Source organism: Gigantopelta aegis, chromosome 6, assembly GCF_016097555.1.
Source record: "Gigantopelta aegis isolate Gae_Host chromosome 6, Gae_host_genome, whole genome shotgun sequence".
In the NCBI taxonomy this organism is placed as follows: domain Eukaryota; kingdom Metazoa; phylum Mollusca; class Gastropoda; order Neomphalida; family Peltospiridae; genus Gigantopelta; species Gigantopelta aegis.
The window spans coordinates 38,565,445-38,581,907 of record NC_054704.1 but is presented as its reverse complement, the minus strand read 5'-3'; the positions used below and the strand labels follow the sequence as shown (position 1 = coordinate 38,581,907).

Here is a 16,463-nt window from a genome sequence, read left to right as displayed (position 1 = left end):
CTACTAGAACTAATACTACTAGTACGACTACTACTACAACTACTACTGCATTTACTACTATTACTACTTCTATTATTATTACTACTACTACTATTACTAATATTGTTATTACTACTATGACAACTACTATTAAAGTAATACTCGTTATTGTAATCGTTATAATTCTTCTTATTTATTATTCCAACATTTCATTTTATTAAATTTATTTTTCGTGCTTATATTCAAATAATATTCAAGCTCGCTTTCCTGCACATACGACTCAAGAGCTGGTATGTTTGTTCAGGATAGTGGGTTACAGGCACGGCGGAAGGAAGTCGGCATTGTGGGTTGAGGGGCTGGCTGAGATCGAGAGAGCAAAATAACATTTCTAGGGGGTTCAGAGATGTGCTGCCGACTAAAATTTTAAAAACGAGATGTCCTGACATACAATTTCCTGCATTCCACAAGTAAAATTCATCTCTGCTTTATAATATTTTATAGAATTACGTGCCTGGGTTAGTGGTTAGTGAAAGAGAAGTCGGAGTAGTGACCTTATACCTAGCCACTGAGTCGTTAAACACGCTTTAGGTGGTAGCCCATATTAGGATGCGATCCCAGTACCTACCAGCCTTAAGTTCGATGTCTAAACCACTACACCACCGAGGCCAGTGTTAATCCAGCAAATACTTCATTTGTTTATATTTCGGTAACCACTTCAAAAATGTTTCTGTGGGTGTGCATGTCAAAAACGTTTTTCTGTAAATTTGTAACAAATAGTAGACTTTATTTACCACACAACTGTCAGTTGGATTCGAAATGTTGATCTAGAGTTAAGCAAACAAGGCTGTCCATTCAATTTGTAAATATTACAGAATCAGTAAAAACATACTACTACTTTTCAGTTGTAAAGCGGAATATACTTATGTAGTTTTATATATTAACCTTTTGTTCTTTATCTACTTTAAGTTTTATCAATGTTTTAATTTTATAAAATGTTTCTAACAACATGTGCATGTACTTCTAATGACACATAGAACCAAGCCCCCTCCACATTGGAAAAAAGAAACTCACAAATTCAGGTAACACAGTTGTGATTCTACGATTCGTATAAACTCATGCATAATCACCTCCACCACATAACTACGTTTATGCATGCTAGAGATAAAACTTCATGAATGAATGACTGAGAAAAAAACAAAAGCAAAAAACATTAGAGCTGCCTTGTACGGATAATATTCATGTATTCGCAGAGGCAAAATTGGCTACCTTGTGCACAGTCATCTCCCATCCAGCCAGCTGTGCACCCACCAGCATCACAGGCTCCTGTCTTTATATTACAGGATGAAGATGACACACAGTGACGTTGAGAACAGTCTTTTGCACAGTTTGGTCCATAGTTGTAGCCACTCGAACATGCTGTAAAGGCAAAAATTGGAGATTTGATATATAATCTATTGAACTGAGAACCAGATCTGGTTATGGCCTCTCTTTGTGAGAATATCAGTGGCTCATTTGTTCCTATTTATTTTCTGATTTTATGTACGTGTCGTATATTTCTTTTAAAAAATAACTTTATTGCATGTGTACGTGTGTGCGTGTGTGCACGCGCTCCATATAATAGCATATAATAAGAGTAATGTGTATGGCGATATATTTTGAAAAACAAAATCCTATAATTTCAGACGTAGCGTATGTCAGCGTATTGCAGTGCAGTGTAGTAGTGTATTGTAGACATAGCTAAGCGTAGTGCTTTGCATTGTATTGATTGTATTGCATTGTAGTGTAGTGTAGTGTAGTACAGCGTAGTGTAGTGCAGCGTAGTGTAGTGCAGTGTAGCATTGTATTGTATTGCATTGCACTGTATTGTATTGCACTGTAGTGTAGTGCAGTGCAGTGTAGTGTAGTGTAGTGTATTGTAGCGTGATGCATTGTAGTGTGATGTAATGTAGTGTGGTGAGGTGTGGTGTAATACAGTGTAGAGTAGTGTGATGAGGTGTGGTGCAATATAGTGTGGTGTAATTAAGTACATAAATAAATAATAATAATGATAATAATTAAGTGTATTGTAGCGTGATGTAATGTAATGTGACAATACAGTGTGGTGTAATGCAGTTTGGTGTAGTGTTATGCAGTGTATTGGTGCTTATTGAAGAAAATAAATACTGATAAAAAGGTAGCTTTTTGGATAACAACTGTCTGTTTATAAATATTGATATACTTTAGAACCAAATGCTTATGCTCATCGAAAGTGGTCTCACTACACTATATGACTATCGACAATGACACTCGTGTAAGTACATAATCGCATTTTGTAATGCATTTGCTCAATGTTCTTATTAAAATATATTGATTACCTGTCATGCAGTCAGTTCCCCTCCATGCAGCCTGACATCCTCTAACACAACTACCGGTTATGTGATGACATGTCAAGTCTCCCTCACAGTGTCGAGCTGAACACTGTAGAGAACACGTGGAGCCGTATGTACCTCTACTACAGCCTGGAAGTGAATGTTTGGTTTTTTGTATTGTCAAATAAGTATTATTATGATGGTTCGTGTATAGCTGTGTTCACAGTTACAGACGTTAAACTGGTTTAACTATACTGGTTTAACTGAAACACATTTGGTTGGAAATGATGAACATCCAAACATGCATTTAGTTATACCGGTAGAAGGCGGAAGTGTAGTTATCCGTACTTCCGCAAAACATCAAAACATCCATCTTAGGCCGTCTTCGGTAGTGATTTCTGTACTTAGGAAATACATATATTTATTAAGTCGACAAACATTATTGAAAATATATGCAACTTTTATCTACCCTGTATTAGAATATGCATGGGAAGTGAAGGACACAGACGCCACGCAACGCAGTGTTCCGGTGATATCACAACCCACGCTTAGAGGTCAGGGTCCTAGTAATGTCACACCCACGCTTAGAGGTCAGCCAATCAGAGAATGGTCACGTATTCTAGCTCATATGGCATACATGAGCCTCAATAGTCCAGCTTACTACTAACATATTGCGATTCCTATCTGTGTAGAGTCGACTTCCATCCAGCCTAGACCATGATAGTTAAAAATTAGTACAGAAACATATCACATCATCAATACATGTGGTACTTAGAAATACAAAGATCAAGTTAGATACCTTGCGTACAGTCGACTCCCTGGTAGCCAGGTTTACAACCACCAGTACCACAGTTTCCTGTCTGTACATCACAGGGTCGATTTGAAGACGCGCACTTACGTCGGTTACAGTACATGTTACAGTTAGGTCCATATCTGACATTCTTCATGCATGCTGGAACAGAAAGTAGCGCTAATGAAGATACCGAGGATACACATGATACAGATTGGTGTAGTTGTCTGTGAATTATTTCAAGACTATTCCATGCGTAATTCCTAAACATAATTTGACATCGAGGAAAGAACCTCTGATGAAGATATGCAAGATAAAGATTGGTGTAATTTTTGTAAATTATTAAATTATTATTATTTAGTTTCACGCTTAATTGATATAGATAATTCAACATTTGACAAATGTCAGTTATGAGTGTGTATTATTACTTTTTAAAATCTATCTGTCCTCTCTTGAAGAAATCGCAACACATGCTTATTAGATATCTTGTTTATAACTATTGGTCAAAAATACAATACTGTTAACAGTACACCTGTTTTTTAATATCTTCATGAATTCAGGTTTCAAATTTGATATGAAAACGAAATACTTTGACTGAGGTGCATCAGCAGCCTGTACACAACACATTAAAAGTTATTGTCTAACCACAATTGGAAGAGATTAAAATTAGAAGAGTTTATAGTCAACTAGCCCAGATAAAATCGTTGAACACAACATCCACTACACTATTGGTTTGTCACTGACGTAAGCCTTCATATTGTTGTTCAGCTAGTTCAATGTGGGTATGAATTGTTTATCAAGATGGCCGTCATTTATCAATATTGCTGACAAGGAAGAAAGGAAATGCTATATTTAACGACGCACTCAACACATTTTATTTACGGTTATATGGCGTCGGAATATTGCTGACAAATGCCATTTTAGTTTACATTTTTTATGTATGTTGGTACACATTTAGTATTATGGTTTTGTTTGTATTTACTGAATGTATTGAAACTCGATTTGATTTTAAGACATGCACATATTGATATCAAAACTAGGTGACACTCTATTTTCTAATAGGGGTGTGGGCGGGGTGGTGGTTGACTAGGAACGAATATCAGCAATTTGAATTGACTTTTGTGGTTCCTACAACCAATGTTCTTATAGAATTGTTGTTAAAACATGCTCATATGAAGTAAGCCTTTGGGTTGCTGTTCAGCATGTTCAATATGATAATAGCCGTCATTTATCAATATGTCTAATAAATGTCACTTTACTTTACACACATACACACACACACACACACGCACGCGCACACACACTTCTTGTTCATGTGCATGAGATAGTATTTCAGTAAAATAACTAAATATAGAACGCATTAAAGAGATCGTCTCAAAATTGTTGATGACTAAAACTGTGTATACGTTTGTGAAATGTGAAGAATATACCTTGAATTAAATATCTACAAACATTATGTCAATTTACTACTATTTTATAAATTTATATTACTGCAAAGTCCAATACGGGTGACCGACAGGTTAACACATGATGCCATAGTATAAATTTAAATTACATCTCCATCTTGACAATGGACAGGCTACGATATTCTATATTTGTCACTAAGGATTCTCGAGGAAACTACCATTTACGCCCAGTGGCAACGTGTCTCAATGCTGATAGGCTAACGTTAATTATACAAATTGTATATAAGGGGTCAATTTACGTGAAGTTATTTATCACATACCTGTAAAAATAGTGATATATGACACTTGCAAGTTTGAGTATGCATCTTTAAGAGACACCATACTTTTCGAATCAGAATATTTGAATGGCGTACGTCTTTCTCTTTACTGGATTCATTGCAAATGCACCCCAATCGTGAATTAAGAACAAAGTCAGTATTTACACTATTAACCTACCTTGTGAACAGTCTGGTTCTCTCCATCCTGACTGACATCCTCCCACACATCTCCCAGTCGTTTTATCACACTGTGAATTATGTAGACAATGACGATCAGTGCACCGCCTCGTACAGCCAGAACCATAGGTTATTCCTTCCTGACATTCTATAACACGGAATAAATATCAAATAAGTTTTCAACCGCTATTTTATGAAGTAAGTTGTTACAATAGCGGCTTTCAATATTCATAAACAGTGGACGCTGGTGCGGTTGCTTTTGCATTGAAGCGATAGTATATCCACATATGAAGATGGGGGTGGGTGATTTAAATTTAAATACCTTATGTATAATAATTATATGACTCCAGGATTATATTCCCAGCGTGTCCAGTACAAACCACTCAGATGCTTCAGGTGGAAATGAATTCAAAAGCGAATTTAATCATGTCACAGCCACTCTAATATACTGAGTGAAATTAAAAACTTTACAACCGTTTCATCTTTGCTAATTAGCAAATATGACAGAAGAACGTGTTAATTAAGGTATTTTTTATTGTATGACTGCCTGATGCGTGTAAAGACTGCATTAGGGATACGGCGCCATTGTTCCACTAATGAGGCACCAAGTTCCTGCAAAGTCTGTGGAGGGTTCCTTCAAAGTCTGTGGAGGGTTCCTGAGAGTGCAACGGCGTCTTCCCACCACATCCCAGACGTGTTCGATGTGATTCAGGTAGGGAATGAATGAATGAATGAATGTTTAACGACACCCCAGCACGAAAAAATACATCGGCTATTGGGTGTCAAACTATGGTAATGCAAATAAATAAAGTGATGATCAACATCAATATAAAAATTCAAGATTTAAACAAAAACAGTGTAAAGAACTGTGCAAAAACACAAATATCACAGAATTTTACGGATACTGAATTTTACTCAAAACTTCAATTTTGTGCTGTATTGGCCATTCTCAAAGAGAATGTTACACCCCTGCACCACGGTGAGGTTACAGCACACGCAGGGGTTCAGGTAGGGCGACCTTAAAGGCCGATCCATGACATTGATGCCCGCGTTCCTGAGGTAATCCTTTGTCTAGATGGCCGTGTGGGGTCTGGCGTTGTCATGCTGAAAGAACAGGCCTGGATCATGATCTGCCATGAAGGGCACAAGTTCCTGGGCTAGCACCCGGTCACGGTATGCAGCAGTGTTGAGGTTGCCACGGATGAAGTCAAGAACGTCCATTTTCACAGAAAGCACCCCAAACCATTACACTTCCGCCTCCGAATCTGTCAACTTCACAGGCATGACGTTCACCACGTCGTCTCCAAACCCTCTGCCTGCCATCGGCAAATCGCAGTGTGAATCTTAATTCATCGCTAAACACGACTCTGTTCCATTCCTTCGCAAGTCCATCGCAAGTGGCGTTGTGCCCAGAGTTGACGTTGACGTCGATGAAATTGGGTCAAAATGAGTCTAACGTATGGGCGCCGTGCGTGGAGGTGAGCGGTTCGCAGTCGATTTCGGATCGTTTGCGCGGACATCCGACGTTCCGGAGGTGACGTAATACAAAACACGGTCATATGCATACGACGTCACACGTGGTCTACCCGGTCGTGGGCGATCAGCTGTGGTGCCCGTTTGTTTTTAATTTGACTCAGTATACATACTCATCTATTCATAAATGGCGATAACAGAAATGAAGTTAAAATCTGACATTACAATGACCTTATTTGAATATGTATTGTGTTGATGTTCTCGTGTCATTTTTGCACGTTTCATATGTAAATAATGATCAAAAATGACATTCTCATCTGAAGTAATCACATTTAGGCCTATGCTGTCTATTTAATAAATATTAAAATTAAAATCTATTGATTACCTGTCGTGCAGTCAGTTCCCATCCATCCAGCCTGACATCCTCTAACACACCTACCGGTTATGTGATCACATGTCGAGTCTCCCTCACAGTGTCGAGCTGAACACTGTCGAGAACACGCGGAGCCGTATGCACCTCTACTACAGCCTGAAAGTGAATGTTGTGGTGATTTTGTGATGGTTCGTTTATGAATAGTGATATTTTGATAACTATCAGATTGCAATATGTAAAATATACAAATGAAAACACAAACAAGTATATTTGACATTTGGGAATTATGCCGGAAATTAAACTAGTTACTGAAAAGTGCGATCATGCAAGTTAGACGTATAATCAAATGGTGGAACCATCACTTGAAAGGACATTCCTGAGTTTGCTGCAAATTTTAAGATGTTATCGACCAACAGAGACTTTTTAACGATTATAATTACGTATCAAATCTATGTTTCTGCATAAACTATTAGTGGCCGTATATTAAACGTGTTTCTTATCGTTCTAATATTTGTACTGGGTTAAATTTAATTTTATTTCCTAAAATAGTTGTTTCGTACGTACGACATTATTTGAACACAAAATCCAGTTTGGGCTTCTGACAAATATTAAGTCGACCAGAAACACATTGAAAATACAGACACTGATTCACTGATATAACAAGAAAATGTATTTAATATGTAAGTTTAATCGTAGAAATATTTTATTAGTCGGAAACATCTTACAATGCAGCAAACTCAGGAATGTCCCTTTAATACATTACCACCAGAATATTTGAAGCATTTATTATATTTAAAATAATAAAGTATTACAAGATAAACTAATGGCTGAAGAAAATCACATACGCTGTGTACAGTCGACTCCCGTCCAGCCGGGTTGACACCCCACATTACCACAGTCTCCTGTGACTGTACTGCAGGGCGGAGATGAAGAAACACAGTGTCGGTCTCGGCAGTTCCTGTTACAGTTAGCTCCATAGTTGTCTCCCTGTGTACACGCTGAAGTGGAAGATACAATATTAGCATCTTCATGTTGACAGCCAGACAATTATTATTACTATCATCATCACTATACTTTTATAATAATAACAGTAACAACAACAACAACACATTCTGATAGTATCGCTAAAGCCATACATATCCCATATCTAGCACATCGCCAAAGTTCATGGGCATTAACTCTGTCAAAACTGGATAAATTTCATTTTAACTGTTATGGCATGCAAATTCCTATGAAAGTCAAACGTGATCTGGCGACAACACTGTCAACTACTGGTAATTTGCACTATTATACTACAACTTTAGTAAACCCAGATAGATGGATGAACAGACGGATAGAGACAAAACCCATACTCCTCTATTGGTGGACTACTACTACTACTACTACTACTACTACTACTACTACTACTACCACTACTACTACTACTATAACTACTACTACTACTACTACTACTACTACTACTACTACTACTACTGCTACTACTACTACCACTACTACTATAACTACTACTACTACTACTACTACTACTACTACTGCTACTACTACTACTACCACTACTACTACTACTGCTACTACTACTACTACTCATAATAATACAGATAACATTTGTAAGGTGAAAAATATAGTTTCATTTGTTGGTAATGTGTATGCAGATGAGAGGTAACTATATTAAGCAAAACCGATATATAAATACGTATATATTATTTACTACTTGTTATAAAAGGTATTTATCCGTTAATTTTACTGCATGATCTAAATTAATTGTATTACCTGTTGTGCAGTCAGCTCCTGTCCACCCTTGCTGACATGTCCCACTGTCACAGTCTCCTGTCTGCACGTTACATGATGAGGATTGTACGGCACAGTGGCGGCTGTTGCACAACTTGTCACAGGTAGTGCCATATTTGACATCCAACTCACATGCTGTTAAAGGTAGAACAGTAGACGAGTTGGTAGTTATATCCCACATATTATAATGCTTTCTCACAAAGGAATGCCAATACAAATTATAATACTGTAGTTGTCTTTATAGCCAGACATTTCTTTTCTGATAGTTATATTTGGCAGTTTTGGTTTTCCTAAATACTTTAGGATATTTGGTTCACTATGCTCCTCTTTTGAGAAAAGAAACGAGTGCAATAACTAGGAAGTATGTGAAGTTCTGTATTTATTACATACTTTCTTTTATTTATATATTTTTACAACCTTCCCCCTAAAAAACACAACAAAACTAAACAACAAAAAACAACAACAACAACAAAAAACAACAACACCCCCCCCCCCAACAAAATCAACAAAACAAAAAACAAACACAAAATACAACCCGTCATAACGACACTTTCTTAAAGGGACATTCCCGAGTTTGCTGCATTGTAAGATGTTTCTTACTAATAAAATATTTCTACGATTAAACTTACATATTAAATATATTTTCTTGTTTAGAATATCAGTGTCTGTATATTCGATGTGTTTCTGGTCGTTTTAATATTCGTAAGAAGCCCAAACTGGATTTTGTCTTCAAATAATTTCGTACGTACGGAAAAATCTTTTTTAGGAAATAAAATGAAATTTAAACTAGTACAAATATTAGAAATATCAGAAACACGTTTAATATACAGCCACTAATATTTTATGCAGAAAAATATATTTGATATGTAATTACAGTCGTCAAAAAGTATCTGTTAGTCGATAACATCTTAAAAATTGCAGCAAACTCAGGAATGTCCCTTTAAAAATTGCATCAAACTCAAAGGACTTATACTGCAGTAATACAGTACACCATTAACGTACTTGCAATTCATCGTTTTGCAAGGCAACTATATATTAGTCCTTCGGTTGTTTGCTGCTTCCATATGCCCTATGATTATAAGTTTTGCTATGAGCCAACCAATCAGTATTTTGGGACACATTAATTCTTGATTTTAAGATGTGCGCCATTTATGAGACATTTGAATTTTGAACTGTTATTTATTGTCGTGTTAGGGTATGGTTTGGTCTTTATTAGACTTTATTCATATCTTTTGTGATTGGCCGTGGAATATTGACGTGTATTTTATAAGTGATGTCATAATCGTTTGAGGAACACTAAGGTATAGTAGGTGACCCCTCAACCTGTTGGGATACGCAGTGTTGCTTCAGTGGAAATCCACCAATGTTGTATTGTGATCGGTTAATTCCTCCGTCCTCATATGCTTAAAGCTTGTTTATCTAAAGTTTAGCAAAAGACATGTATAACCTTTCTCTCGCACTACTGTTTATATTCATCGAGCTGGTTTTGTGTAAAATGTTGGTTAACATTAAACCAGTTTTAAATGTCAGTAGGCATAAAGGTGGTTTTATGTAAACTCTGGTATAAATGACACCAAATCAGTTGATTTGAATAAATCTAATCATGAGTTGGTTTAAGGGTGGTTTAACATGAAAATGGTGACATCATAAATATGTTCTTGTGTCGTTTCGTATCATCAATTATTGAAACTCATATTTTATTAAAGGGACATTCCTGAGTTTGATGCAATTTGTAAGATGTTATCGACTAGCAGAGACTTTTTAACGATTGTAATTACATGTCAAATATATTTTTCTGTATAAAATATTAGTGGCTATATATTAAACGTGTTTCTGATCGTCCTAATATTTGTACAAGGTTTAATTTCATTTTATTTCCTAAAATATAATTTTTTCGTACGTACGAAATTAGTACGAAATTATTTGAAGACAAAATCCAATTTGGGCTTCTTACAAATATTAAGTCGACCAGAAACACATTGACTATACAGACACTGATATTCTAAACAAGAACATATATTTAATATGTAAGTTTAATCGTAGAAATGTTTTATTAGTCGGAAACATCTTACAATGCAGCAAACTGGGGAATGTCCCTTTAAAGAAACAATTTTATTTTATTGACTGGTATATCAAGGACATACTGTATGATGTACGGTATATATAACAGATACCTTGCTACTGATGTAAACGATATGTATAGTAGTAAGCTTTGTCTCTAAAGGTCAATTCATACTCTACTCGCTGACCTATACCTGGTACTAAAATTTCGATCGCCACACTGTCACCGGACGATGATAAGCGTTGAATGAACCCACGAGTAATACACGCGACTGACCAAATGCGCACATTTTCCACAATATATTTGAACTGTATCCGCATTGCGGCACTGTCCTTTGAGCTGACAAGAAGTCAACTGTATGGACATTTTTTTTTTTTTTTTATCGACGATGAACGTTTGGTTAAACAGGTTAAAAATATTTGCATCTTATTATTCTGTAACCCAGTTTTGTGTTTGAAATACACTGTGCTTTTACGGTTGTTTTCAATTGTGTGGAAAAATATTTGAAGATCTGTTGAAATGTTGCAGAGAGAGAGAGAGAGAGAGAGAGTGTGTTAGTTAGAGAGAGAGTTTGAATAATAATAATAAAACACGTGTACTGTGGCCCCACCGCTGGTCGATGGACTGTCCATGGCAAAACGTCTAAGGAGCAGACATAAACTGTCGGTAGTGACACATCCGAGTGGTTTGAACAACCGCACAGAGGAACCAGACCGATATTGACGGTCGCTAGGTAGTGCGAGAATTCTCGAAACATCGTGTCATGGTACAGTGGGTTGCTGGATAAGATGGATATAGGCAGAGCCATAGTTGCTCAGGTGGGAGTTGAGAGAGGTAGTTTCTTTTCCTGTACGTCACTAGTTGATACACCACGATTAAATCTTCAGAGGTTGAAAAGAATGAATGAATGAATGTTTAACGACACCCCAGCACGAAAAATACATCGGCTATTGGGTGTCAAACTATGGTAATGCAAATAAATAAAGTGATGATCAACATCAATATAAAAATTCAAGACTTAAACAAAAACAGTGTAAAGAACTGTGCAAAAACACAAATATCACAGAATTTTACGGATACTGAATTTTACTAAAAACTTCAATTTTGTGCTGTATTAGGTTGAAAAGAATGATGGGATATCTAATGGCTGAGGTGGCTGATTTTAAAAGGCGGTAAGTGGATGGTCTAGGGATGGGCAGGGTTTGGAAAGTGTGTCAGTCCCTGCCTTTGGAAGTACCGGTTTGATCAACCAGTGGGCACAGCATGAGCTGAACTTTGAGGGTTGTACACGAATCTAGCAGACATGTTGTGTGTACATTTTCCATGGACACTTTGCCTGGTGTTTCGTCGTATAAAATAGTTTAGCCTCAGCAGAGGGGTAGGGTGGGAGGTGTGTGTGTGTGTGTGGATGGGGGTCGTTCGAACCTCCTGATCAACTGTGACACCAAGGGTGATCAAGCAATCTGTTAACCCTTAAAGGACTAGATCAGTAGGCCTCACCCCAGTCCAAGACGGCCCCTAGCAGCTACAGAACAGGAGAGTGCCAAGGGCAGAGCTGCCAATACAGAGCGGGTGGTCGGCAATTTTGCGTAAAAGATGAGTGCTCTTGGTGTAGAGGTGATTATTTGTTAACTGTTGGCGTGTGCCCGTAGTCCAGTTTAAATTGTGGACAATGTGAATTATTAATGAGGTATATCATATGTCCGGGTGTTGGGGGTCAATATACTGGTCAGACTGTTGAAGCTCGGGTAGTAACTTCATTTAGTATCGACATAAGCTAAACTATCGAAATATGTACATTTTGTACTATGTAATTAACATCCAATATAATTAGTACGCAAACACTGATCAGTTGGACGGGCGGGACGTAGCCCAGTGGTAAAGCGTTCGCTTGATGCGCGGTCGGTCTGGGATCGATCCCCGTCAGTGAGCCCATTGGGCTATTTTTCGCTCCAGCCAGTGCACCACGACTGGTATATCAAAGGCCATGGTATGTGCTATCCTGTCTGTGGGATGGTACATATAAAAGATCCCTTGTTGCTAATCGGAAAGAGTAGCCCATGAAGTGGTGACAGCGGGTTTCCTCTCTCAATATCTGTGTGTGGTCCTTAACCATATGTCCGACGCCATATGACCGTAAATAAAATGTGTCGTTAAATAACACATTTTCTTTCTTTCCTGATCAAATGGCTCGTAGCTAGAAATAAAATGTTAAGTCCTTTGAAAGCATTATACAATTTTATCACTTTTATCTAGACTGTCCTCTTATCGTCCAAATACGTTGCTAGGCTACTGGACTAATTTAAGGAAGGATAGCTCTTTATACTCTTTTTACATAATTATATATTTTATGTTTAATGTAATAATCATATTCATACACTTACCTTTTGTGTCGTGAAGCATTAATTATTCATTTAAGGGACAGTTATAAAACATAACTTAGACACAACTAGCGTATGTTTGACAGAAATAATTACAGCGTCATTGAGTATTAATATTGTGAAGTGACTAAAATATTTCTTGTTTATTATAATGTATTATATTATTATATTTATAGCTCACTAATGCACATGCAAGTACTCAAATGAGGACTTACATTCCTTTGTAGTAAGGAGTTAGAGTGAGGTGTGATGTTTGTAATCGTTTGTAATTGGTTAGCGCTAATCGATCGACTTTCGATTATACAATCGGTTAGAACGTATTGGATAGGTTCAGACAAATTCGAAACTATGTACCTATTTTAAAAATATATACATGTATATATTTCATCATCATGATCATATAAAATGTCTGAAGTAGTAATTTTTACTTTTAAATGTTCTTACATTTCCCAAACAGACATCTGTTACATGAGATGTAAATTTTGTTCTGGTTTGTAGAATATTTTGGAGACCAATACAGCAAAAACATATAAATGTTGAGTTCAAATAGCATAATGGATTCATTTCTTCAGTATATGTCCATATCCATAAGTAATTGTAAAACTACATTTAAGCATGCTATAGTGATACTTTGTTTAAGTCGCTTGTTATACAACTGAACAAAAATGCAAGGGAAAACAGAAAATTGTTTAAAGTAAAATTAACTATACTTCAGACATAAACTATCCTGGGATTTGGGTTTCTTTTCACGTGTAGGTAAAATAAAAAATAACAATAATCATATCATAATACACTTTTATTTTACTTTATGTTAATGACTGATGGAACCTTTAAAAATATGGAGTGGCATGTAGCTCAAGTGGTAGCGTGTCCACCTGTGAAGCGGTCGATCATCGGATCGATCCTTCTCAATGGACCCATTTGCAGTTTGGGCTATTTTCCGTTCCAACCAGTGGTCCACAACTGGTTCATCAAAGGCCGTGGTATGTGCTGTCCTGTCCGTGGGAAAGTGCATATAAAAGACCACTTGCTGCTTAGTGGAAAGAGTAGCCTATGTGGCGGCAGCGGGGTTCCTCCAAAGAAATATATCAGAATGACCATATGTTTGACGTCCAATAGTCGATGCTAAGATACAAATCAATGTGCTCTAGAGGCGTCGTGAAAAAAAAAAAATACAACTACTTTTACTTTAAAAATGTAACACGAAAGACGAGTTTTGTATATATATATATATATATATATATATATATATATCAAATCTCTGACAGTTAATAAAATTTGATATTGTTACACAAATGTCAGTTTCTAGCTGAATAAAACAAAATAAGTTGTGGTGTATCTATCCTTCAAACTGTTTTTACAATTTATAACATGAAATAAACAAGGTTGTACTGAACGCAGTAACTCACAAGTGATGGGTATCCCCCCACATCTCGGACATACATGAACATAACAAAATACCTATCAGAAAAAGGAAGTATTGTGCATGCTAGCAAGTTAGTAATAAGCACGCAGCGACAAAGGAGGCAGAGAAGTCACATCAATCGATCTGATTGCTGTTACCTACGATTTGTATCTCCGTTTAAATGAATGAATGAATGAATGTTTAAAGACACCCCTGCATGAAAAATACATCTGCTATTGTGTGTCAAACTATGTTAAAGGCAAATCTAAAGTGATGACCAACATCAATATAAAAATTCAACAGTTAAATAAAACACAGTGTAAAGAACTGTGCAGAAATACAAATATCACAGATAGGTAATATTAAAATTTAGATTAAAAGTTCTGGATGGAACCGAAAGGATTCCATCACGGTTCTTTGTCCAAATATATCTTTTCGAGTTTCTTTGAGATGACACTCCACCAAAATGTGGCGTACTGTCAGAGTGCATTGACAGTGCCCACGCTGAGGTGGAGGATCTTTCTTCGAAATAAATGTATGTGTCAAGTAAGTATGACCGATGCGAGCACGACACAAGACTATTTCATCCTTCCTGTTCTTTCAATAGGAGGACTGCCATTCTCCCAAGACCGGCTTGATAGCATGAAGCTTGTTCGCAACCGCACCGTCCCAATCATGTTGCCAGGTTGAAAAAAAAAATTGGTTGATACTATATTTAAAATCAGTATAAGGTACACCAACTCTGGCATGAGGCAAATCCAAAGCAGACTTGGCAGCTGAATCTGCCTTTCCATTGCCCCTGATGCCAACATGGCTGGGCACACAACAAAATACAATGTCTTTATTGGCAATGGATAAAAAGACACACTTTCATAGCACCATCCCAATTAAGTGATGGTGGAACTTCATATTGCGTAAAGCTTGGAGACATGAAAGTGAGTCGGTAAAAATAATAAATTTGGATGCAATCGAGTCTTTGATTTCTTCTAAGGCTTTAATGACTGCCTAAACTTCAGCACTGAAGATCGATGGCGAGTCAGGCAGTATCGTGGAAAGTATTGTGTCCGATGGAAAGACTGTAGCACAAGCCACATAATTCCCATTCCGTGATCCGTCTGTAAAAACAGTAATGTAATCACGGTACTTGTCTCGAATTTCCATGAAAAATTGCTTGTACACAACAGGATCTGTACGGTATTTCTTCAGATGCGCAAGATCAAACACAATTTTAGGTGGTGTAATACACCAAGGTGGTAAAACAAAATCTGAAGGAGTTTCCAAAGTGTTAGTTAAATCCATGTTGGAACGCGACAATAAACGCTGAATGCGAAGATCAAATGTACGAATAGCATTTGGCCTTCCATCAAACAACTTCATATCATATATTATGTGTTATCAAACACTGTTTTATGTGTAGGATGTTTTTGTATTGATTTAATCTGGTGGCATACTGCATGTCTAGCACCCAAACAAGGTTCATGTACATCGACGTATAAGCTCTCTACAGGAGATGTAATAAATGCATCAAGACAAAGCCCAAGTCCCTAGTTGTGTATAGGATCTAGCATCTGCAAGTAAGACTTGCGGGCCGTCCCATACACAATGTATCCATAATCAAGTTTTGACCTCACAAGAGATCAATACAGACGGAGCATAACCTTGAGGTCTGCTCCCCATTCCATATTACCAATAACTTTTAAAATATTGAGAGCTTTTAAGCTCTTCTTTTTAATATATTTAAGATGGGACACAAAAGATAGCTTCCTGTCAAGTATAACCCCCAGAAATTTAGTCTCCTTCACATCTGAAATTGGATTTTTAACGAAAAACAACTGTGGAGAACTCTTTTCTGGCAGATATGCATACAAACCGTTTTTACCTTTGAGAATCGTAAACCATTGTTAGTTGTACATTGATGAAGTTTATTCAAACAAAACTGCAACTTACGTTCAATGATACTCATA

The 16,463-nt window shown here is 36.9% G+C and overlaps 1 protein-coding gene across 1 annotated transcript in view; it reads right to left on the bottom strand.

Annotated features, from left to right (window-relative positions):
- Positions 1-16,463, bottom strand: part of LOC121374526 (multiple epidermal growth factor-like domains protein 11) — a 52,077-nt gene that overhangs the window by 18,721 nt on the left and 16,893 nt on the right. The window contains exons 3-9 of the mRNA XM_041501630.1: positions 8,634-8,786; positions 7,709-7,861; positions 6,876-7,019; positions 5,019-5,165; positions 3,127-3,279; positions 2,334-2,477; positions 1,246-1,395 (exon numbers count right to left, since the gene is read on the bottom strand). Coding sequence (XP_041357564.1) covers positions 1,246-1,395; positions 2,334-2,477; positions 3,127-3,279; positions 5,019-5,165; positions 6,876-7,019; positions 7,709-7,861; positions 8,634-8,786 — 1,044 coding nt within the window. The remainder of the gene's footprint in view (positions 1-1,245; positions 1,396-2,333; positions 2,478-3,126; positions 3,280-5,018; positions 5,166-6,875; positions 7,020-7,708; positions 7,862-8,633; positions 8,787-16,463) is intronic.